General features: G+C 37.7%; 2 protein-coding genes across 2 annotated transcripts; both read left to right on the plus strand.

Moving 5' to 3' along the window:
• Positions 1-4,741: 4,741 nt before the first annotated feature.
• On the plus strand, positions 4,742-14,385 carry LOC113583737 (protein SSUH2 homolog). The gene is made up of 12 exons (XM_027020217.2): positions 4,742-5,025; positions 5,671-5,751; positions 6,010-6,079; positions 8,839-8,968; positions 9,360-9,420; positions 9,502-9,623; positions 10,354-10,416; positions 11,241-11,323; positions 11,801-11,893; positions 12,182-12,287; positions 12,484-12,591; positions 12,736-14,385. Exons 1-12 carry the CDS (start codon positions 5,004-5,006, stop codon positions 12,874-12,876), a joined length of 1,080 nt encoding a protein of 359 aa, XP_026876018.1. The 5' UTR covers positions 4,742-5,003; the 3' UTR covers positions 12,877-14,385.
• Positions 14,386-15,640: 1,255 nt separating this feature from the next.
• On the plus strand, positions 15,641-24,011 carry ssuh2.2 (ssu-2 homolog, tandem duplicate 2). The gene is made up of 13 exons (XM_027020212.2): positions 15,641-15,873; positions 16,315-16,373; positions 16,516-16,611; positions 16,720-16,783; positions 16,921-17,050; positions 17,132-17,192; positions 17,405-17,526; positions 17,617-17,679; positions 18,099-18,181; positions 19,160-19,252; positions 19,350-19,455; positions 19,681-19,788; positions 22,811-24,011. Exons 1-13 carry the CDS (start codon positions 15,851-15,853, stop codon positions 22,952-22,954), a joined length of 1,152 nt encoding a protein of 383 aa, XP_026876013.2. The 5' UTR covers positions 15,641-15,850; the 3' UTR covers positions 22,955-24,011.
• Positions 24,012-24,585: the final 574 nt, after the last annotated feature.

Consider the following 24,585-nt stretch of genomic DNA (forward strand, 5'->3'; position numbering starts at 1 on the left):
TAATATAACTAAAACAAAATTAAAATGTAAATATTATCTCCACATTTTTCAGTTAGACTCCCTAAAATAAAAAAAGATCATAAAATATTCTAAGAATAATATATTATATATTCTAACGTAATGTTTCACTGTTAATTTAAATAAATTAAGATCTGGTAAATACATACACACATTAATATGATGATATAGTCAGGTATCCACAAGGAATTATAATCTTTAACCAATAACAGGGTCCCTACCAATATTAGTAATCATTTTAACCATACAGCAATTAAAACTTTTGAACTATTAAAACTAACCCTAACCCAATCACAGGAGTTAACTGAATTATAAGAGAAATGGAAAAACAACACAACCAAACTAACAAAATTAACTAATATAGCCTACACAGGAAACACAGCAGATTTAGTAAATCTTACATAATTTGAAAGAATAATTTCTCTGTCACTCCATCCTCCCCTTCAAGGAGTGACATTCTCTTTCATAATTCCTTCACCTCCAGGGAGCATCCCTGTGCATGACACTTTACACGTCTCTCCACACACAACTACCCTTTCCATCAAGGCCACACCCATGCCCCTCATGAGGGTTCCTCAAACTGGGCTTCACTGTCCCCTCACCACATCAACCTTCTTGAGGCACTCAAGTGTATTAGCATATTATACGTAGCAAAAAAAAATTTGTTTTCCTTCCCTTTTCATTACTAATTGTAATTAAATGTTAAATATTAAATCTACTGTTTATATTTATAATATAACTAAAACAAAATTAAAATGTAAATATTATCTCCACATTTTTCAGTTAGACTCCCTAAAATAAAAAAAGATCATAAAATATTCTAAGAATAATATATTATATATTCTAACGTAATGTTTCACTGTTAATTTAAATAAATTAAGATCTGGTAAATACATACACACATTAATATGATGATATAGTCAGGTATCCACAAGGAATTATAATCCTTAACCAATAACAGGGTCCCTACCAATATTAGTAATCATTTTAACCATACAGCAATTAAAACTTTTGAACTATTAAAACTAACCCTAACCCAATCACAGGAGTTAACTGAATTATAAGAGAAATGGAAAAACAACACAACCAAACTAACAAAATTAACTAATATAGCCTACACAGGAAACACAGCAGATTTAGTAAATCTTACATAATTTGAAAGAATAATTTCTCTGTCACTCCATCCTCCCCTTCAAGGAGTGACATTCTCTTTCATAATTCCTTCACCTCCAGGGAGCATCCCTGTGCATGACACTTTACACGTCTCTCCACACACAACTACCCTTTCCATCAAGGCCACACCCATGCCCCTTATGAGGGTTCCTCAAACTGGGCTTCACTGTCCCCTCACCACATCAACCTGTGACACACTCCCAATGTGCTCACCACCATTGCACTTCTGACACCTTGTGTAATGAAGGTTAAAGGCAGCATCCCTACCTGGTGGCTTGAACCCAGGACTAAGTTAAACATGAGGTGTGACCACCGTACCAAAGAGCCAGCTTCTTGGCACAGCAGCCAGAGCACCCATTTAACCTTCCTAAGTGACAGTATCCATCACAGTGGTGTTGTGGAGGGATGGGTTATTTTGTGTAATATGAAATATAGCTGGCGCCAAACCTACTTCAGCACAGATACTATACTACTAGCTAAAAGCAAGAAACTTTCTCTTGTTTTCAATGAATGTTGGGAGCCTCAGAGACACAACCAATAGGAAAACTTGTTTGTTTGGTTCTTTTTGTCAGGTAACTATAGATCACACTTAATTTTTCTTTAGGAAACACACTCAGGAAAAGAAAATGTTACATTTTTGTTGAACCAGTGAGCAGATCAAAGGTTCTTTAGCCATGGCTCCTGCAGCAGGAGTTACTATCTTCTTGTCCAGTGTTGGAGGAATTATTCCCCAATGGCCAGTTTGGGAAGGATATATACCACGTTTAAGTGAGCAAAGGTTACTTTATTCAACCATCCTGACTGGAGAGACAAGCTGTGAGATCAGCAGGCAGCACTTCTCCAGCACACACACACACACACACACACACACACACACACACCCATCCATCCCTTTATAACCACATAATGTACCACCATTTAGTTCCCGTTTCTCTCAGACAGGAAGACAATAGCAGTTACCGGTCTGCTGCAAAATAAGCACTGTTGCAAAGTTGTTTCTGAGAAATATATCTACTATATCTATTATAGTACTAATCACTCACATGCCCTATAACTCTTTTGTTTCTTGATGTCATTATTCTAGTCACATGGTATTACTATAATTTCTTGTTATAGAGCTTAGTCAAAGTCAAAATAATATAAATTTATTAAATATATACATTTATGATTAAGATTTTATACCACACACTTTGATACTAAGGAGCTTTACAAATGTTTGACTGCAAGTAGATAAAGCAATAAGGATGTAGTTACATCTGCAAAGATGACCAACACATGAATAGTTCATAAACAATAGACATGTGCCAGTGGATAGCTTGCAGCGTCGGTAGGTTTATATGTAGCAACATAAGCAAAAGTGAGAGCTAGAGAGTAACCACAGACCTGTGGGCTCTCTTAGAAACTGCATTCTACCCATATCATCATTTCAAACCCATGTGAACATGAAGTGGCTGGTTGACAGCGTAATCATCTCAGGTTACCAGAAATTCTATGACTGGTGGTGTCAGGTGCTGCACCTTTATATACAAGAAGCTAACCAAAAGCTTGAGTAAATAAGAATGTTTTTAACCTAGATTTAAAGATTGGAAGTCCTGAATTAAAGCTGGAGGTTATTCCATAATTGAATGGCTTTATAGGGGAAGGCTCTTCCTTAATCATACTAATTCTGGGAACTAAAAGAAACCCTGCATTTTGAGAACACAGTAGGCATGGCAGGTTATAGTAGCCAATGGGTTCACTCACATACTGTGGGGCCATCTTTCTAACTCTCGTAAAAAGAGTCTGGCTGGTGTATTTTGAAAAAAGAAAATGCTTTATTTAATGTTTATAAGTGCATCCATTTAAAAGACCATTACAATAATACAATCTTGATTAAATAAAAGCATGAACCAATTTCTCTGCATCTGAACAGGAAAGCATATGCCTCAATTTAACAATATTGCTCAATCTAGTAACATTACATAGGCATGTGTCAAATGAGAAATTAGAATCAGTAATGACAAGTAGGGTTTTGTCAAAAGGTTCTGGCAATCAGTAGAATATTGGGCAATGTTTTACGTCACGTCACCCCTTCTTCCGAAGAAGAGAATTAATTGCCATCCAGCTTTTGTTAACTTTACACAAACTTCAAATATTATTACAGTTTTTATCAGGTGCTAAACTGCATTCCAAATACAGTATTGTGCAAAAGTCTTAGGCCACCATTAGATTTGTTGTTTTGGCAAGGGTATAATGATCATAATATAATTATTTCTCAGTTTATTGGTTTAGAATACAACCAGAAAATACAGGAAATTTGTATGCAGTATTAAAAAAACAGGAAACAAAATCAGAAAAACAGCTTCTAGGCTACAGTAGCAAGTATTTAGTGTGACCTCCCTTTACACTCAAGCAATAGCAGGAAAGACTTACAGACTTACAAAGATTTACAGACTTTTGCACAGTACTGTAAATATGAGCAACCAGGAAATATTTTTGAACAGTGAACACTTTCTCATTGCTTAAACATTGGTCCCCATTCCTAATGTAAAACAGATTGTTTGCTAACACAAAAATCACATGAAAGTGTTTGACCAAGCAAACCACAATACAGTGACTGACATTGCCCATCCAAATACACACAGCATAAGACTTCCAGGGCTGGAAATTTTTCCAGATTGCATTGCCAAGAAAAAGTTTCTTTGCAATACTGATAAACACAGGGTAGATCAGGTAGAATAAAACAAATGGCAAACCTTTGTCTTGTATTTCGTATCATATTGCGGTATTTTTGGATATTTGATATTTTGTGTTTGGGTATGCACCTGTTTTGCAGTAATAATTACCCTAAATACAGTACTAATCACCAAATTATGAATCATGAGAACCTGTGCCTTGTTGTCCTCGTTTGTTCTCTCCTCTATTTAAAGCCCACAGGTGTGCTCCTCCGGTGCTGTGCATTGCTTGCCTGTGCCAGGCTGAAGGCTATGCCTTGAGATAGCTACTGTGCTTTGAGTAGTTTCTGCTAGTGTATTTTGTATACTTTGTAGCCAGCGTGATTATGTGCACTTTCGTTGTATAATTCTGTTAATACAGAATAAAGACACTCCTTTGTTTTGCACTTGAGACTTCCCTCCCTCCCAGGGCCACAGTAAAATTTCTTGCCACCTAATAACCTATAATTATTTATGTTGATAAAATAAGATCAACCTCTTCCATCAACTATGTATCCATACTATATAAAACCTCGACACAAGTCTTTAAGTATTTGGAGCAGGAACTAAATCCACCTGCCCCTAATACTGCCGCAAGTGCCAGTGTCAGTGATGAGCTTGCCAACGTACATTCAACACTGCAAACCACATTTTCAGCTTGTGATAATACAACAGGTGAGATTTTCTTAATAAGTGATTATGTTCATTATAAATCATAAGATGCCTCATGAATTATGTCATATCCGGAGTTGAGAGCAACAGTCAGAGAATATAGTATCGCGGTTATGCCCCGCAGAATACACGCCCCATTTGATGGGGGATTGTTAAAAAATCCAAGAGCAACTTTGGTATGTCCTAAAGTCTCAGTTATCAAGTTTAAATTATACAGACAAATAAGAAGCTTCTAAGTAAAGAAATGGTAACATTTTTTCCCTTTGGAGAGCGAGCAAGAGCGAGCCATTTGAGAATGGAGACGATTAATCAAACGTTATAGGTTGGAGAGCAGAAGGGGTGGAGTCCCACAGTAATATAATCTGCTCAAAGGCGAATTCTTTCGCAAACTGCAAAGCATAAAGAAAGAAAAGTAGAACAACAAAGCAGATTCTCCCTACATTTATAATGGCTTATCCAGTCAACCAAGGTAAGTTTCATAACCGTTATCGTTTCTCATTTATGCATGCATCTGATTTTATTCGTTTGCAGAAACTGAAATCCTATCCAACACCCTCGCGTAGACTGCGCTTATGTTGGATATATTGAAATATTTTCTCTAATTAAATGTGTGGCATGTGTGGTTTTGTGAACAAGATTCGTTTCTAATCGTGATTGAATTACTTTAATATGAAGCACCGTGTTGTTGTATCCAAAGGTTCACGTGAAGCCGATGCAAACATTTTAATAAAGTAAAAGAATAGTCAACATTTTTTCGGTATATTTGTCTCAGTATATTTATTTGTTTTTATTTTATGCTGTTGTTAAACATGCTCCCGTAATACAATAAAACAATGATCATCACTATATTTTGCGTTTCGCGTTTACCGTTGTATGGAAAGGCTGACAAAAGCAGTCTTAAGTACCCCTGTGAATGTTTTACGCCCTCTGTCCTAGATACTATTCTGAGTTTTTTAAAAAAACGAAACAAACAACAAAATAATTATATTTATTATTTCTATTTAGCTATCGAGCGCTTGATTGATCATCTACCTTGTAATTCTAATTTCATATCGTAAGATTGCCTTATCAAAGCAGTCCGTGATTGTGTCATATGTTTTTCTTATTTTTCTAGCTATGTATCCACCAGCGTTTGGAATGCAAGCCCCACCTACCTCTTTTCCTGGATACGAGGGTCTTGTACCCGGAGTTAGCGGTAAGAGGTGGGGTCGGGGAGTGGGCCTTTAATAATAAAATGAATGTTTGAGCACGTAGACTAAACAGCGGTTTTAAACTATTCTGTTAATGTTCTAAATCATAAAACCTAATGTACTAAAACTATCAAAGCTAATGTTATGAAAAAAAAATCAGTTTTCCCAATTTGAGTTGGCTCAAATTAAGGTGACTTTATTTGTTTGTTTTTAGTGTTTGTATGAGCGCGTTTTGTAAATCGGTACTCTTACGTTATGGTTAGGTGGATTTCTCCCTCCTCCCCCTCCACAAGTCTTGCCCACTCCAGTACACACAACCCAGCAAGACTGGAGGTAAGGCCCATTCCCGTGTTATACCTGCGCAAACTGAACATTTTTACCTATGACGTGCAAGGCGTACTTCGGAATAGTGAAGATGTTTTGGTGTGAAGTACCACCTATCTGTGTATAAGCTATAGCATAAGCTATACTAACTTAAAAGATTCAAAAGTAAGAAAGCTTCTGTTTAATGTCTCTGAAGTAAGCATAAAACACTAAGCTATGTCTTGAAAACTCGAAGAAACAAGAAAATCGAGTGCTTATAAGAACAGAAGCAAAATTTGGTTACAACAAAATCAACAATTTACTTTTAGAATGTTTCTGAAACAAGGCACTATGGACAGGTGAGATGAAATATCAATAAGTGTCTACCAGCACAAGGACGTTTAAGTGAATGAAAAAAGTAGGCTAGCTAATAAATGTGCAGTAGTTGTGGTTTTAATTAGCTTACATTTATTAAAATGCAGTGAAATTCGAATAGACGTTGTTAAACTACACTGTAAATGACTGCAACATCCAGAGATGCAGGCAAAATTTTTGTGGCATCAACAATATGCAGACCTGCAATTTTGGGTAATGGGCCGCTTCTAAGTCTGCATCATTGCAGTTATCAGTAAGGTCAGAAAGAGGGCACGCCAACATAAGAAATGCACATGCAGGACTTCAGGGCCACAAGTGCACCATTTGAGACTGTGCCATAATGTGTTCCTTCTAGTGGGCTCCTTGAGTTGACCTGAACCCTCTAGGGTTTTTAGTTGTATGTCAGGGGAAGGTTAGCTAGTTTATATGCGGGGATTGGTGTAATGACGAATAACATTGGGAGAATGAAGGGATAATATAAAAAAACACTGCTAACAAGAATGGCAGCTAAACTAGTTAAGCTAGGACAGGTCACTCACAACAATAGTCCCTCCTTTCTGACCTCTAGGCATGTTTGTAAAGTTAACTAGGAAAAAGAATAAAGGCCAAATGATTCCTTGGAAGATGTATTTTTCAAACGATAGAATGCCTTGGTGTGTGGGAGTGTGGTTTGTCAGATAATGATAATTATTATTGCTATTTTTTTTATGAAGGAAATGAATATAGAAAATAGAATGAGATTCAGTTTTAACTTTGACTACAGATAAAACATCTATACAAAAATACACTACCTGGCCAAAAAAGGTCACCACCTGGATTTAACTAAACAAATAGGTAAGAGCCTCCCATTGGATAATGACTGCATGGATGATTGTTTCAGCTGGCAACAAGTTATTTAACCCTAACTGATGCAGTGAGTAGCTTCTCATTTGTTAAACAACCATGTTGAAAGATACATCCTGTAGTCGTGGAAAATATGCAGAAAAAAACATCTAAGGAGATTGCTGAAACTACTAAAACGGGTTATGAACTGTCCAACACATTATTAAAAAATGGAAGGACAGTGGGGAAACATCATCTTCGAGGAAGGAATGTGGTCGGAAAAAAATCTTGAATGATCATGATCGGCGATCACTTAAACGTGTGGTAAAATCAAATTGTAGAAAAACAATACTCAGGGATATGTTTATTAGTGAAAGTAACAGCATTTCCACACATACAATGCAAAGGGAACTCAAGGGATTGGGACTAAACAGTTGTGTAGCCTTAAGAAAACCACTGCTCAGTGAGGGTAACTGGCAAAAATGGCTTCAATTTGCTAGGGAGCATAAAGATTGGACTCTGGAGCAATGGAAGAAGGTCATGTGGTCTGATGAGTCCACCCGTCATGCCAAGTGCCTACCATACAAGCCTGTGGGGCTATGATCTGGGGTTGCTGCAGTTGGTCAGGTCTAGGTTCAGCAATGTTATGTGCTCAAAGAATGAGGTTAGCTGACTACCTGAATATACTGAACGACCAGGTTAGTCCATCAGTGGATTTTTTTCTTCCCTCATGGGAAGCATGGGCATATTCCAAGTTGACCATGCCAGGATTCAATGGGCTCAAATTGTGAAAGAGTGGTTTAGGGAGCATGAGACATCATTTTCACACATGGAGTGGCCACCACAGAGTCCAGACCTGAACCCCATTGAGAATCTTTGGGATGTGCTGGAGAAGACTGCGCAGTGGTCTAAATCTCCCATCATCAATACAAGATATTGGGGAAAAATTAATGCAACTCTGGACAGAAATAAATGTTGTGACATTGCAGAAGCTTCTGGAAACAATGCCACAGCAAATGTGTGTTGTAATCAAAGCTAAAGGCGGTCCAATAAAATATTAGAGTGTGACCTTTTTTTTGGCCAAGCAGTGTATATAAAACATTGTTTTAACAATACAGCTCCTGAAGACTAATTTTGCTTGTTCCCTATATGATCATCAAAGGATACACACTTCATTCAAAGAAAAGGAATGCTAATTTAGTCTTATAACTTATTGAAATAGAGAATGAAGTGATAAACCCCTCAGATTAAATAAGGACTCATACAGCTTGTTTTGGTGTATCCAAAAAAACAAACTTTGGAAAATGGCAATGTAAAGGTGCTATTATTCAGTAATGCAGGCATATAATAAATACTAACTTATATGCTTCTTTATATGTGTCTCAACACCTAAACAAAATATTAACTTTTTCAGTTCTCCAAGTACATCAAAGTTGATGTGTCATGTATAATGTTTATAATGTGTATAAAGTTTGTGGGATGGGGAAGTGAAGGGAAGAAGGTTGTTTTAATTGTCTCATTTTCACTCTGCATTGTTTTTATGGTTTCTTGAAGTGTGAGGGAGTCCAGTGTCTTTTGGTTCTTCTCTCTAGCATTCCTAGGCTCTCTGAGGAAGCTGCCAGAGAAGCTTTCACCAGCTTTGTGGACTCTCATTGCTGTTATTCTTCTGAGCCAGTGAAAGATGGAGTGATTACCAGCATGGAACAATTCAACACCTTCCGTGTAATTCTCACACACACACACACACACACACACACACACACACACACACACACACACACACACACACACACACAAATATATCGTTGCTAAAAAGCTGCATTAGATACAGTGGCTTAGTAGTGCCCTCTAACCCTTCTCTTTGACAGAGAATAAGCGTGATGGTGCTTGCATAATACAATGTTACACTGCTGCTGCAGTAGCTGCAGGGTAAACTTTAAGGGATGGTGCACAATGTTGTAGGGTCCTTCCATAGGACACAAATGTAAAGCAAACAAACAAACAAACAAATAAAGACCATCATAATTTTTAGTCTCTCCCCTTTCACCCCCTCCCACTTTCTACCTTTTGTTAAGATAAACACGTGTGTGCCATTTATCCCCATCTTCCACAGTATCGACTGGAGACCTTCACAGAGTCCCGGAAAACTGAATGGGCCACGAAGCCTTATGAAGGTAATGATTATTCTGGAATATTCTTTGTGGAATGCTTCCAGGTCTTATTCTCCTTAATGCTGTGAATGTGTTTGGCAAAAGGTGAGACGATGAACCCTTTCACACAGCCGCCTCCTGGTCCATGGGAAATGCCAGTTAAGGCCCCCGTCATGTTTAAAGACCATGTTCAGGAACTTGAAATCCCTAACTCACAGTCGATCAAGGTAAGTACTACTAAAAGGGCTGCATTTTAATAATCAACAGTCTTGCATCACAGTTAAAGTCTACATTCCTAATAATCAGTCCTGGTCCTTGAAACCAAAGCTGATCCAGGTTTTTGTAATCACTGAGTAGATAAATCATGTAATTGGCTTCTGTGTCAGCACGTGTCTCCTAGATAAATGCTAGGTTGCAAATCAGCATAAAACATCTCTTCAGGGACAAAGATTGAATATTGTGAGCAGTGGCTGGCTGGGTGGGTGGGGGGAGGAGGCATGTCTACAGGTAAAATGTCTTACATAAACGAGTATATGAGATTTTTTCATAGCTTTTTTTTTTTCAAATAGTTAGAACAAAACAGGTTGAACTTCAAATGTGACTACAGATCTGTGATTACCATGGTTATTCCTTGCTAACACTTATGCAGTGCTATTACTATACAAATCATGTGCATAAAATACTTCCAGTTTAAAATATGTACTCGGAGGCTATCTGTCTCGTAATACTAATCAAATTCTGTACATCATTAACTTGTAGCATTCTCTCTAGCTGTGGAAACTGACATAGATAGGCATACACAAATTGAGATGATCTCATTATTCCACTTTACAAAGCAACTATGGCAAAAAAAAATGCTGTTTTTTGAGGAAAAATAATATCGCAAAAATATGCTTATTATTTTTAATACAGCTAAAATAAATTGGTATTTACTTATTCTTTGAATTTCTTTCATAGCCCTGTGACACATGCTCAGCCTCAGGAAGAGTTAAATGCAATAAATGTAGTGGCACGGGGTCTGTAAGTGATTCTAAATTTTATTCTTTATTGTATGTCCATTGGAAATATGCAACTACCAGCACAGAATTATGAGAAATGTTGAGCTTATGCTTATATATATATATATATATATATATATATATATATATATATATATATATATATATATATATATATATATATATATATATATATATATATATATATATATATATATATATAATGTATATATAATGTATGTATATGTTTGTTAACTGAATGACAAATAAGTGTAACATTGCTGCTGGCCCAAGTGCTGCAGGACGCACAGACTCCCTTGACAATGTGAAACATTTAATGACATTAAACATGTACAAGAAGGGTGGCACTCACACAACACTGACGGAAAACATGACTGTACAATTAATGTTAAACATAGAACACTGATACATTAATATATGATTACACTAAACAACGTTATGGATATAATAATCAGGATTGACACAGATGTAGCGACAATGATCAACAAAGGGAGTACACACGGACAGGGGTTTAAATAGACACAAGACATTAACATTAAACCCTGTGCACGTCTGTGCAATCCTGGGGGGGCATGGTTACAACACAAACACAGTACATGTGGATCCCCCTGCACGCGGCGGGTCCTACCATGTGACTTATGAGGCAGGAGCAGTCCGTGACAATAAGACAAAGAAATGATGTTTTAATACATGGAATCAACCATTTTAATATTTATACATTGAACACACACACACACACACACACACACACACACACATATATACATATATATATATAAAAATATTCCATGCTTTGGAATTAACCCTTGCAATGTGTGAATGCAGATAACGTGCTCGACATGCAGGGGTGCTGGGAAGGACTCCGCAGAGGACAGATGCAATTCATGCAATGGCACAGGGAAACAGAAGTACGTTGACATGCTTGCATGCATAAAGGACATCCGGGTGCTGAATGGATGGGGGAAATGGGGGGCTTTGCTGGTTTATCAAGGTTGTCAGTGCATCAGTGTATGAGTGAGTCATGGTTCTTGTGCCTGTTACATGTTGCATCACATGACCATGGTTTCTTGATATCCGCCGATAATGAGCACAGTTGAACACGATGAGCAAGTGTGCAAGATTTAAGTTCAATATTGTGATGGTTTACATTTTGAGGTCATATAGAAGCAAATCATTCTTTGTAATTGTCCTGTCATTCTGTGGGTCTCCATATAGGAAGATAAGCTCACATACATGCACTGCAGCTCTCATAAACCTTGCAGTGTTCTGTAAAACACAGTGAGTTTGATGCAAGCAATAGCTCGTCAGTTCACCCCAATCTGACACCATCACCACCACCCCTGACCCCTAACTCTACCCCAAACTCTATCCTTTGGCCTTTCCAGGTGTTCCGACTGTTCCGGTCAGGGAACTGAGGAATGTGGGACCTGTAAAGGGAAACGGCAGCTTCTCTCATACATCAAGCTTATGGTGCAATGGTAGCTCGCTTTCATTTTAATCTCCAACCCCCAAATTATTTCAGTCACGCATGCCATTTAGCACCCTTTAAAGTCTAGGGACCTCCTGGTAGGTCCAAACCTTTATTCCTCACTCTTGTACTTTTCAGCTCAGTTTAAATGCAGCCGAACACCATTCATATTATTTAAAATTAATTATTGTAATAACTGAGTAATATGCTTTAAGATTAATAGCTAAAGAATTTAAGTTAAAAACCAATGCACCTTTTGCTGAAATAGGATTTGTCAAACCTGCACTGTTCACTCCAGGAAAAACAATGTGGAAGATTTTATTGTGGAGCAGTCAAGTGGTTTGGATGTAGCGAATTTGGGAGAGGTTTCTGGAAAGCCACTCTTCAAAGATGCCCTGCAAATGGTTAGCGAATATAAACTGCTCCAACTATTATTAAATAATAGAACTGATTACTGTTTGAGTCTGTGACTATATAAGATATTAGTTCATGTGAATACTGAATTCAGTGTCCCTTAAATTTTACATGACAACTTGTGCTTACATAATGTGATGGCATCACACATCTGCATTCTTCTTATTATTGTTCTTGTTGTTACAGGTATATCCAATGACTGGTTTCCCACATCCTGGTGTGGCTGAAGCCTCTGAAAAAATGGTCATGGAGCATCGCAGCAAATATTCACAGTCTGGTCGTATCATGCAACAGGTAGATGCCATGTTTGCAATTCATTCGTGATCAATGACACAGGAGCCTTTGTGACTGAACTGATTGAAGCACGTTCCTCTTCCAGGAAAGTCCTTAATCACCCATGTTAGAACTAATTCTGAATATTTAATCTCTGTGTTCCAGCAACAAAGCATCGAACTAATTCCCATCTCCAAGGTGAACTACCAGTGGAAAGGAAAACAGTATTTCTACTTTGTCTACGGTACTGAGTCAAAAGTGAAGGCAGACGACTATCCTGCCACGTGTTGCTGCATTATACTGTAAAAACCTGTACTATACACCCCATAAGCATAAATACCAGGGGATGTGACAGTCACCTGACTTCATTTTTAAAACTGCTTTTATATAAGAAAAAATAATAGATGGCCAAGTGGCACAACAGAAAAGTGTTCAGTGTTCACTGGTTCCAGGAGTCCTGGGATGGCTTTACTTCCCTGTCATTCACTGCTACACTAGCCAATTGTGGATGTTTGTGGGATTTGCTGGCCATACCTTCCACTTTTGGTAGTTGACAGGGGGAGGGTGGGAATTGGCATAACGATGAAATTGGAAGAAAAATGGCAGAAAATTGGACAAAAAGATAAAATATAAACCAAAGCTTGACCCGACTTCGATTTGAAGATGCATAAATCAAGACTAGACATGGACTTGCAGTGTACGACATGGTAAAGTCTCAATCTTCGGTCGCCTCCTTTTAGAATTGCTTCCTGCTAATGTGTTAACTAGAATCTGCAGCTCATTACTGGTTATGTAGATGTTGTTGGCATACAACTTTCAGAAATCTTGATATGCCCATGTGATGGCTTGGCCTGTCTGACTGCACCTAACTTACATGGTACCTTGACACTAAAGACATCACTTGAGACTTGGAGGTAAAGAATGGAGACTTGCATTGTGTGCTTTATTCCTACCACTGTTTAAAAAATGCAGCCTTTATTACCTCTATTTTGGCATTTCTATGATATTATAACTGGAACAATTAGATTAAAAAATTAGTCAGGTCTTTAACATGTTTACTGAATTATGATTATGCTATGCATTTGAAAAGGAATTAGCATTAGTATTAATGTAATTAAGATGGTAAAAGTGTGATTTTTACTAACTTGCATGCACTCAGTTTTAAAGTTGGCTAAACATCTACTAAATGATGAAAGATAACATTTGCATGTTATATGGCACATGCCTTACCACTGCATAGTTACAGTAGAGGAACTACATATTTTTGTTGTAAGCACCTGTGCAGAAGGGCTTGTACTGAGCTATTATATTATCTATATATTTGTATGTATATGAAAACCTGTGGTGACAACTATATATATACTTTGGCTCTATGGGGGCCTGTGGTCGTATACGTTTCTATATGTTAACCTGTGGAGACATCTATATGTATAAGAATACCTGTTCAAGTGTATGTTGTCTACATGAAAACCTGTTGAGACATCTATATGTACACTTTAGCTCTATGAGGGCCTTTGGAGGTATATGTTACCTATATGAAAACTTGGAGATGTGGAGATGTTTGTGTGTGTGTGTGTGTGTGTTATTATGGGTGTATGTACACTGTATCTGTATCAAAACCCGTAGATGTTAATGCATATCTTCCATCTGTAGTATTGGGCGGTGGTGGGGGGTGGGGGTGGCAGTCATCGTGGTGGGATTCTAAAAAGAAATCAATTTTGCTAATAGTTGATTTATTTTTCTGAATAATGCCAGGGAGGCAAATGACTATCAGACATCTACATGCATAAAATAAACTTAACATTAAAAGTGGAATCTCCATTTCCATTGTTTTCTTTCCTTTAAAGGGGCAATGATGAATGTTACATTAAATCATTAATCTAGACAATATAGAAATATTCATGAGTAGTCAGAGTCATATTTAGGAAGACTAAAATGTTCCTATGCAGGCTTGCATTATAGTATTATACGTTCTGTAGTAATTAATTAGGAATTAGTAACCTAAAGATTCTAATTTTCCGTTTTCATTCCATTGCCATTGTTAGCGTTTTATTATTCGATAAGTGTTTTGGCGGTATAATAAAGGGGAAGGGGATCTTCTCAAATCCGAGCGCCAAAACTGGTTTGGTCAGTTTAGACCTCTTGTCTTACGCAGCTGTAGAATTTCTCTTATACACGTTTTTGATACAAAATTCCTTTTTCCTGCATTGCAAAGTGTATATGCACAAATGTTTAGAATCAGTCCAAAGCCAAAACTGTGATTTACCAATGGAAGCTTGCGTATAAAAGTTTACAGCCAAGGTATGCCAATTATAATGTCACCGTGGTCTGTGTTGCTTCTCCATGGTATTCTTCCTGCTCTGCCCACCATTGCTGCCATGCCCCAACCCAAGTCCGTTCACTTGTGTCCAGGTAGAGCCGCCCTCGCCTCACCTGTAACGCTATCTCTGCGAGGATTCCTCCTGTTCCGTTGGCCTTATGTGGTAGTTGAATGTTTAGGTTAGCGTTAGCATGTTTTTGTGTTTACTTTAGCTTTTATTTTATCACCAGTTTTGTTCGTTCTTAACGGCCTGCACCTACATCCTAACCTTCAATTGGCTCTCACATACTTTCTTACATCATTCCAAAGCTGACCTGTCGGTCTGCTTCTCATTCACTTAAAGACTATACTGCGAAGTGTCTTTACAGAGCAAAAACACTAAAAAAAAAAAGGTTAAAAGTTGTGTAAAAATAATCTTAAATGGTCCTCAACCTTTTGACTCGCTTACTACTTTAACCAATGCACGCTGGATTTTGAGCCAAGGAATGAGCCAATGAATCAGACATTACTAATAATTTCAGCGAATAAGAGTCAATGAATAAGAACCCTAACCGAACTGAAAAGCAATGTAACCCCCTCGTTTGACTACCAAGCAGCTATTACACAATGCCTACTCTAAACAAAAGATTCGTTTCCACAAAAGTGAAAGTAAATAAACGGGAACTGGGGGTGAGGGAGCTGTGGTGTGTTACGTTGCACGTCAATCACGTTTTTCACTTTCCAATTGAATATCCGATTGACAGTTCATATCTGTTATTTGATATGTTATATTTCTGTTATATTAATATATATATAACTATGGCTGAGGCAAGGACTTTTTTACAGTATCCATCTACGCGCCACGCCTATTGTTTCTCTGGGCTGCAGTTACACATACGGGGGCGGGGGTGGGCATACTTGGTGTAGTTACATATACTTGAAATTCTCCCCGTGTAAGTTGAGCGCTGCACACTACAAAGTATGGACAGATTGCGTTTGCTAAGGTAAGTTAATATACAAAATTATTAATAACGCTTAATAGCAATATGCGACGTATAAAAAAAGCCATAACTGAATTTAACTGAAATAAAGTGAAATTGAACTGAAACCTACTTATTTAGCTACACGTTTAGGATCGTGAAACAGGAAGTTAAATATTCGCAGAAGCGCTAAGTTGTTGGTTCCAGTTGCTGCCTACGTACGTACACTCACCAGAAAAAAACCCCACTAAAAACTGATCATTAAGACGGTTCTTATGTCAGATAAAAGCCTTTTACATGCATATCTACAACACCAACGCTTCAACATTTTTGCTTCAACATTTCTTTTTCTGATTAGGGCAATATGTGAATTTACAGTGCAGTAGTACGTTTAACCTTAAGTGTCCGTTTCTCTGGTAACTCATTGATGTCAGTTTTGTCTTACTATGTCTAACCTTCAAAAAGTGATCAAGATGAGGCTGCAACAGGACTACCTTCTCAACCTCACACTGTCCCTGACGCAGGTAATACGCTGGCATTTTAACTTCACGCAATGTCACACAGTGTGATGTCACAATTTCGTAGGCCTTGCATTGGTTGTGTGTTTTCTTGTGGTCTGTGCTCTAGTATATTCATCTGTTGAAAATTAAGGATTTGTTTCCACAGGCCCATGCAAGGACCCCTGTGATATGGCTTCAGCTCCTTCTGTTGAATTCATGCCTGGAGGGCCAGGTTTTGAAGCTTTAGGTCCTGGATACAGAAGTAAAAATAATTTGCATTAGACCTACATTTGTTGCCTGACTGTTGTCAAATTCTCCAAAGATACTTTGCTTTTAAATTCTACAATACTACCTTTTATAACAACTTCAGATGTTCCACCGCCACCTCTGGGGAATCATCAGCAACAGTCACCAGCTAACTCACCTGACTGGCAGTAAGAGTACTGGCATTCTCAGTTGATCCTGAGAAAAATTAATTTCAGCAGATGAAATGTATTTATTAGTCAGCCGGGCAGGCCTGGTTGAACAATTAATGTCCATACTTAGGCAAACTCCATGTTTATTTCTGCAGAATCCCATCCATAAGTGAAGAGCTTGCACGTGAAGTTTTCATTGAATTTGCCTCCAGGAAATGTTGCTACAGCACCAAGCCATCCAAAGAAATGGTCTTCACTGACATGCATGCACTCAACACATATCGGGTGAGTTTACAACAATGTCCTTCACATTAGACTATATGTTATGTGGGTCAGTTATAATTACTGCTGTGGTTTACTTCCCAGTATCGGCTGGAGACTTTCACCGAGTCAAGGTCCACCGAGTGGGCAAGTGAACCATATCATGGTGAAAAAACATCCAGTTTTGTTTCCCTCCTTATCATTCAAGAAAATGGCCCTCAACAACAGTCTGTAAAATTATCATCTTAACCAATGATGCTTTTAGCAGAGAGCAGGCCTATAGAGGTGAATTCTTTCTAAAGATTAGATTCTAAATATGTTTAGGAACATAAGTACAGGATCTGTTATGTTTTGGTGATGACCATTCATACATTACAGGCCAGCTAGTGGATGGCTTGAGTGGAGTTGCGCCTGGACCGTGGGACATGGTCGTTCCTGTACCTACACTGTTTAAGAACTGTGAAAGAGATGTTCGCATCCCACACACATCCTCTGTGAAGGTAGAACACAGAAACATCACTTAAAGCAAGTGTGAGGAAAACACTGTGTTTTAAAATGAGAGCTTACAGGTTCTTTTTTTTAAATTCTAGGGCTGTGACTCTTGCCTGAGTTTGGGCAGATCTGCGTGTACCAGATGTGTAAATTCAGGCAGGGTAAGCCCATTTCAAGTATCGACATTGTGCCTGCTGATATATAGCAGAACTAAAGACTTTTTGCCCATGTAATGGAATTATAGCTCAGAGCTAGTTAGTGGCATGCATTTTTGGAAAGTCTTTCCATTTTTGGAAACATTTTAAAAAGTTTAAGCTATAATAACTTATTTTCTGGTCAGTGAATATATGCATGATAAGAAGAAATCTTTACACATTTTATATTGTTTAAAACATAATACATCAAGTATAAAATAATATGCATTATGTGCCTTCATGGATTAATATTGCTTTAAGGAACTCTGTGACCACTCTATGTAACCAACCAGTGTTTAAGTTTTGCATCCTCATATGCAGATATACTGCTAAATAGTAGTGTATATATACTATTTAGTATTTTCTGAGTGTCCTTCCATTTGTAGACTCAGTGTCAGATCTGTGGCGGCTTGGGAAGGTCCGCCTCTCGTGAGCGGTGCAGTCACTGTACCGGGAACGGCAGAGTCATGTAAGGATCTGCTTTTTATTGCTTTTTCTGAGCTCATACAGCAACACTACATCACAGCTCGATTTATCAAGTCTAGTCAGGTTTGTCATCCCCTTATGTGTAAACACTGCAATGGTGCAATGCATAACAACAGTGCAATGATATGACAAATTTGAGAAATGAGTGCACAAAAAGCAGGAAATACAATGAATAAAATACAGCAAGTTCATGGAACATTAAACACAAGGCACAATGACAGTCACACAGGACAGGGAACACAGGCAAGTCAGGACAGTGTAATATTTTTTGGTGGCTTGATTAGGTGTCATTGTAGGACGTTCGTAAAATTTGAAAGTGTGAGAACTGTACATTGTTTCTCAGAATAGACTGAATAAAAGGAACATCTCCAGTGGCAGCAGTAGAATGTAGGTCACTGTAGAAGTGTACTCTTTCATACAAAGAAACATTCAATAGTGTAAACGATATGCCATCCTACAGTAAGTCACTGTAGAAGCATACTAATTCTTACCGGTTTGTTACATCATTAGTTGTTATTAAGTCATTACTGATCAGTCCTAATTTTGGAAACATTACTGTAGACATTAGATCAGGTCTTAATACACAGCAGAATTCTGCTGAATTACAAGTTGGCTAGTATTCATTTGTGTCCATCTGTTTTAACACTACTTTAAATAAAGTAAATCACATTCTAAATATAAAAGCAAGGAGTATTAGATTACAGTCAGATCTTAGCCTTACATTTGTTAAAAAAATAAAATAAAATCACATAATAGAGGCTGGCATAGGATGGCCTGTCATTTACAACTGTGAATACTTTCCAGCCTGCAAAATTATGAATTTGCTCTGTGTAACTTGCACAAGACTGTCAGAAATAGAGTTTTCTGAGATTGAATTACATTAGATGAGGACTGGATGAGATTGGACTGGAATGTTCTTCATGATGCTTCTGGCTACCGTAAAACTCTTCTGGTTTCCTAGGTGTACAGCCTGTGCAGGAGCTGGGTCAACCACATGCACAAAATGTCAAGGAAAAGGACAGATCCTTTCCTACATCTTGCTGAAAATAAAGTGGTATAAAGCATCACTAACTGCTTGATTAATCAGTGGGATACACTGTAAAAGTTTCTGACCTGTTTCCTCAGGTTTTCTCAAAATGTGTTCTATGCAGGAAAAACAACGAATATATAACTGTGGTTGACAAGCGTTCAGGATTCCCTGTTGATCTTCTTCACACTGTCACTGGAGAAATGCTTTTTACTGACATGAATAAGCAGGTAAGAAAAACACATTTCTTTATTGGCTTCATTGATAAAGTTTGTTAGAACCTTTACATAAATAGGTGTAAAGTTATAGCACACAGAATTCAGGCAAGTTTAATCTAAATCCTATTCAATAGGTACTCAAAGGCAAAAAAAAAAAGATAGATCTGTCTTGATCCATCCTAATTTGTCAAAGTATTGGCCCAAATGGAGCATGGTTATACTGCCTGACTCTCCCAGGTGTACCCCGTCGTCAGTTTCCCAGAGGGAGCAGTAAATGCAGCCTCGCAGTCAGCGGTGCAGGAGCATCAAGCTCAGTTCTCCAACACCTGTCACATCCTTCAGCAGGTGAGCATCTGTCTGACACCCCTCCGGTACATTTCCGACCTGGTTTACAGGCAATACAGAATGCAGAAACACCCTGCAAATGCTTCACAGGAGGGAGCATCACGCTGAAGGGCGTTTAGTTTTCGAAGAATACCAGTTATGGCCATAGAACCTTGCCAGTACATATCTCTATAGGTCTTGAAACCTTCTGGGCAATAGCCATGAAACCATTAATATAACTGAACAAAATTAGCCCAGTAGTTATTTTACTTTACTTTTTTGATGCCAGTTTCACCATTTCTATGCAGATCAGTGCTGCAAAGGAGCACAAAGTGACTCAGCTTGAAAGGAAGTGTGGCACTAAATACCAAAGTGAACATGGTTAACTACATACTAGCATGCTTCTCTGTGCTTTACATTTGCAAACGGAATGGGAAACAAACCAACGATAACTAGATGTGTTGTTGCTGGAATGTCTACCTTATCCTCTGTGGCTTCTTGTCAGTTTTGTGTTGGTTAGTTTGAGTTTGTTGTGTGTGGCGATCTATTACATTGGATATTAATATAATGAAATGTAGGTCTCCTGAGACTGATATTATCGAGTTCAGGTCTGTCTAAGGTGAGCTACTGCTCCTAATTCCACCCATTGTTCAAGCCTGCCCTTGTATTTTGAGATGGGATTAAGGGATGGGTAGAATTGGAAGAAATAAAGCTAATTTTATTACCACCAGTATATCCTACCATTAGGCTATTGTATAAGAAAACAATAAGATTATTATGGGCTAAAGGTTACAGAGGATAACAAGAGTAATCACATTTTTTGGACTTTTTCAAATTTTATCGTTTACAACTTCGGGCCGTGAAGCATTTAACTGAATTTTTTTGACACTCAGCAATACAAAGCACTATGTAGTGAAAAATACCTTTTGCAAGTTTTCTAGTTAAATTCGTTGAAACTGAAAAAAAACCCTAAACAGGTATTACAGTTGAGTAAGTATTCATCCTACTTGCTTTAACACACCTAAGATCTGAAGTAACCAACCCTGTTTACCAAGTCACATAATTATTGGGCGTTAAGGTGCTATATAATATTTCAGAGGAAATACACTTGTATCCCAGGGTCCCACAAATGTGCTACAAGATGAACACCAAGGAACATTTTAAGCAGGTTAACATTCTCAAGAAAAATCAGTCAGTGCAAAAATATAATTGGCGTTCCCAGGCATTGAATGTACATGACAGCACAGCTGAGCTATCCAGTATAGATTGACAAAATATGTAACAGTCAAGAAAAAACGTAGTAAGATAGTCCTCCAAGAGGCTTACAGTAAACCTAAAGGAATTATGATCCTCCATGGCATGACACAATAGTGCACTTCATTAATACGGCTTGTATGGAAGCACGGCAGCAGGTTTTGTTTGTTGAAACAGCCCAGATCTTGGATTGTGTTTCTGAAAAAAAAAGCCCCCGCTTTTCCTGTAATTTGTTATGGGATTTGGGGGGAGGGGTTACAGCAAAGCGGAAAATATTAAACAAGACAGAGCCTTACGTTCTCCCTGAACCCCTTCACCATGCTCAACTGCCACAGACCAAGGCATTTTGTGACCTTCTCTCCATCAATTCTTCAAGCGCTCACACAAAAGCTATTTCTCTCATTAGCTGTGTGTTGCCGGAGAAGCACAGATGGCATGCACATTCATGATTTTTAGTTCTGTAATTAGGAGTGACGGCTTTAGGGTTGTCTTTATGTTATTCGTTAATAAATGTTTCACCACATCAAGGGAGTCTGTGTGTCCTGCCCCATGCCCTGCGTCACTCAGGCCAATGTTATAATTATATCATGCACTGCCTGGCCAAAAAAAGGTCATTACCTGGATTTAACTAAGTAAATAGGTAAGAGGCTCTCATTGGATAATTACTGCATGGGTGATTATGTTTCAGCTGGCAACAAGTTATTTAACCCTAACTGATGCAGTGAGTAGCTTCTCATTTGTTAAACAACCATGTCGAAAGACACATCCTGTGGTCATGGAAAAGATGTTAATCTGTTTCAGAAGGGGCAAATTATTGGCAAGCATCAAGCAGAGAAAACATCTAAGGAGATTGCTGAAACTACTAAAAGGGTTAAGAACTGTCCAACGCATTATTAAAAAGTGGAAGGACAGTGGGGAAACATCATCTTTGAGGAAGGAATGTGGTCAGAAAAAAATCTTGAATGATCGTGATCGGTGATCACTTAAACCTGTGGTGAAATCAAATCATAGAAAAACTACCTGAATATACTGAATGACCAGATTATTTCATCAATGGATTTTTCAAGATGACAATGCCAGGATTCATTGGGCTCAAATTGTGAAAGAGTGGTTCAGGGAACATGAGACATAATTTTCACACATGGATTGGCCACTACAGAGTCCAGACCTGAAGCCCATTGAGAATCTTTGGGATGTGCTGGAGAAGACTTTGCGCAGTGGTCCAAATCTTCCATCATCAATACAAGATCTTGGGGAAAAATTAATGCAACTCTGGACAGAAATAAATGTTGTGACATTGCAGAAGCTTGTGGAAAGGATGCCACAGGGAATGCATGCGGTAATCAAAGCTAAAGGCGGTCCAACGAAATATTAGAATGTGTGACCTTTTTTTTGGCCAGGCAGTGTATTATATTAATAATAATAAGCTCTCCACATAGCTGTCGTACCAGCCTTTAGCAGTCGCTTATTTATGCCACAGATTTCCAATCCAGTCGTTGACGATCCTCTGTAAATTCATGGTTTATTTCCACTCTATTTTCCCAGTTCACATGGGCATGGTAATTGCACTGCATGGACCCTTGATATGATCTGTTTGTTTCTGGAATAGAAAAAAAATTGTGGATTTGCCTGGCATCGTCAGTGACTGGACTGGGAACAATTGCAAGGTCTCACAAGCTCAGACCTGTGAGACATGTTGCATTTTTTCCTTGACTGACATGGCAATATTTCAGTGGAATGGAGAAACAATATAAGTTGAAACCTCAGTACTTGTGCAATTTCTCCTCAGAGGCAGACCATTGAGCTGATCCCAGTCACACGAGTACATTATGCCTGGAGGGAGAAGACACACATCTACTTTGTGTATGGGGCTGAACACAAGGTTTTCACCAAAGAGTATCCTGCTAAGTGCTGCTGCTGTTCCATATCTTAAGCCTTCAGTTATAACACTTTACGTCTGGGCTGCATACTTAATCATACATTCATACATTCATTCTGTATTGGCTTGTTCATCCTTATCACAGTTTAGGTTTGTGCAGTATTGATATATACTGAGTGCAGAGATATGTAGGCAAATCTGTAAATGAAGTTGAAAAATCTTATGTGCATAACCATACAATAATAATCCCAACATCAGAAAATAATGCAGGAGGCAGAGGTTATGGCTGTTTATTTTCTATTATTTGTATGCTTGGGTGGGTGTTACATATTTCATAATATGCGTTCACCAGTATCTTATAGTTTTTGGCATAGTATAGTTTGTAGTTTTTTACTGCCATTAATTGCCATGCAGGCCCATTGTAGGATAGCCTTTTTGGGCCAATAACCAGATTTCCCAAAATGTAGGCATTTTGTCGTATCCACATAAATTGCATGCTAAAATTGTCACTGTGGGTTAGCCTCAGGTGAGCCAGTACCACAGTACTACTCTGTAGAACTATTGTGGATTTTATATGGGCAGCCAGCTACAGCATTCACTATTATTATTAGTTATTATTAGTTTTATACATTTAGAAGTGGAAAACTTTATGAATATAGTATATTTATATTGGCTTTAATGTTTAAAATTTCACACATTTAATACAATTTTCTCCAACTGAGTATAAGGTATTTTTCTTTCATGAATTTTCATTATATTGCGTTTGTAACTGGATGTGGTCAGGCTTAACTTGTCCACTCTGTCATGGTAAAATATTTACTTAAAACAATACCAAAATATATTTGTTGTTTGCCTACTGAAGAACAATCACGTTCTTGTTAAATGGTAACTTTGGCTGAAAATGTCCACCTCGTGATTGTCCACTCTGTCATGTATCCTGCCCAGGCAGGGTGTGCATGTTGCAAGTCTGAATGGTAATATCTGTGTTTTATCATGTAAGATATATTATAGTTTTTGTTCATATTATCTTTTTAAATGATGAAATCACATTGATGACATGCATTTGTCTACCATCTTCCTCATGTTTAATTAAAATAACAACAACAAATAATCTCCATAACTAATGAAAGTCTTTTATTGATTTGTTACAAACATAAGAAATTTTATAATTTGACATTTATTTATTTTAGAATAGAGTGTGCAACTATTATGGTTTGAGATTATAAAAAACTTTTTTTCTGTGGATTTAATTCAAAGATTTAAATTAAGAATTATTTTTCAGAAGGTTCCTACAAGTTCTAATATATTTGAACTACCAAATAATGGTTACAGTTTAAGCAACATTTAAATAAATCTGCAACAGCATATAGTTCATAAAAAAAAAAAAAATCACAATCACTTTTGTCATGGAATTTTATTTACGCTGATGGTCTCAATATCATGATCACATATTGATAACACATCCTGTTTAATAATTTGTTTTGTTTTATTTTACTTACTGTGTTCTCATTAACTGTCTACTATGGTAGCCTACAGTAGCCGATGTCCCAGAACAAAGCCTGCTACAACGTAAGTTCGAGTCATTATTACTGTTACTGATGCACAACATTCTGCTAAAGTCAGAACTAAAAATGTAATATTCTACAAAATGGAGTGATGAATTTAACAACAAAGGTTAAAGACTG

The sequence above is a fragment of the Electrophorus electricus genome, chromosome 20, assembly GCF_013358815.1.
Source record: "Electrophorus electricus isolate fEleEle1 chromosome 20, fEleEle1.pri, whole genome shotgun sequence".
Classification (NCBI taxonomy): domain Eukaryota; kingdom Metazoa; phylum Chordata; class Actinopteri; order Gymnotiformes; family Gymnotidae; genus Electrophorus; species Electrophorus electricus.

What these genes read in the sequence shown, in the direction of transcription:
- LOC113583737 (XM_027020217.2), top strand. Translation starts at nt 5,004, where the DNA reads ATGGCTTATCCAGTCAACCAAG. An exon ending in GGCCACGAAGCCTTATGAAG is followed by an intron (nt 9,421 to 9,501) that starts GTAATGATTATT and finishes GTTTGGCAAAAG; the next exon opens with GTGAGACGATGAACCCTTTC. An exon ending in AATGGCACAGGGAAACAGAA is followed by an intron (nt 11,324 to 11,800) that starts GTACGTTGACAT and finishes TGGCCTTTCCAG; the next exon opens with GTGTTCCGACTGTTCCGGTC.
- ssuh2.2 (XM_027020212.2), top strand. Translation starts at nt 15,851, where the DNA reads ATGGACAGATTGCGTTTGCTAAG. An exon ending in TTTAGGTCCTGGATACAGAA is followed by an intron (nt 16,612 to 16,719) that starts GTAAAAATAATT and finishes TAACAACTTCAG; the next exon opens with ATGTTCCACCGCCACCTCTG. An exon ending in TTACTGACATGAATAAGCAG is followed by an intron (nt 19,456 to 19,680) that starts GTAAGAAAAACA and finishes TGACTCTCCCAG; the next exon opens with GTGTACCCCGTCGTCAGTTT.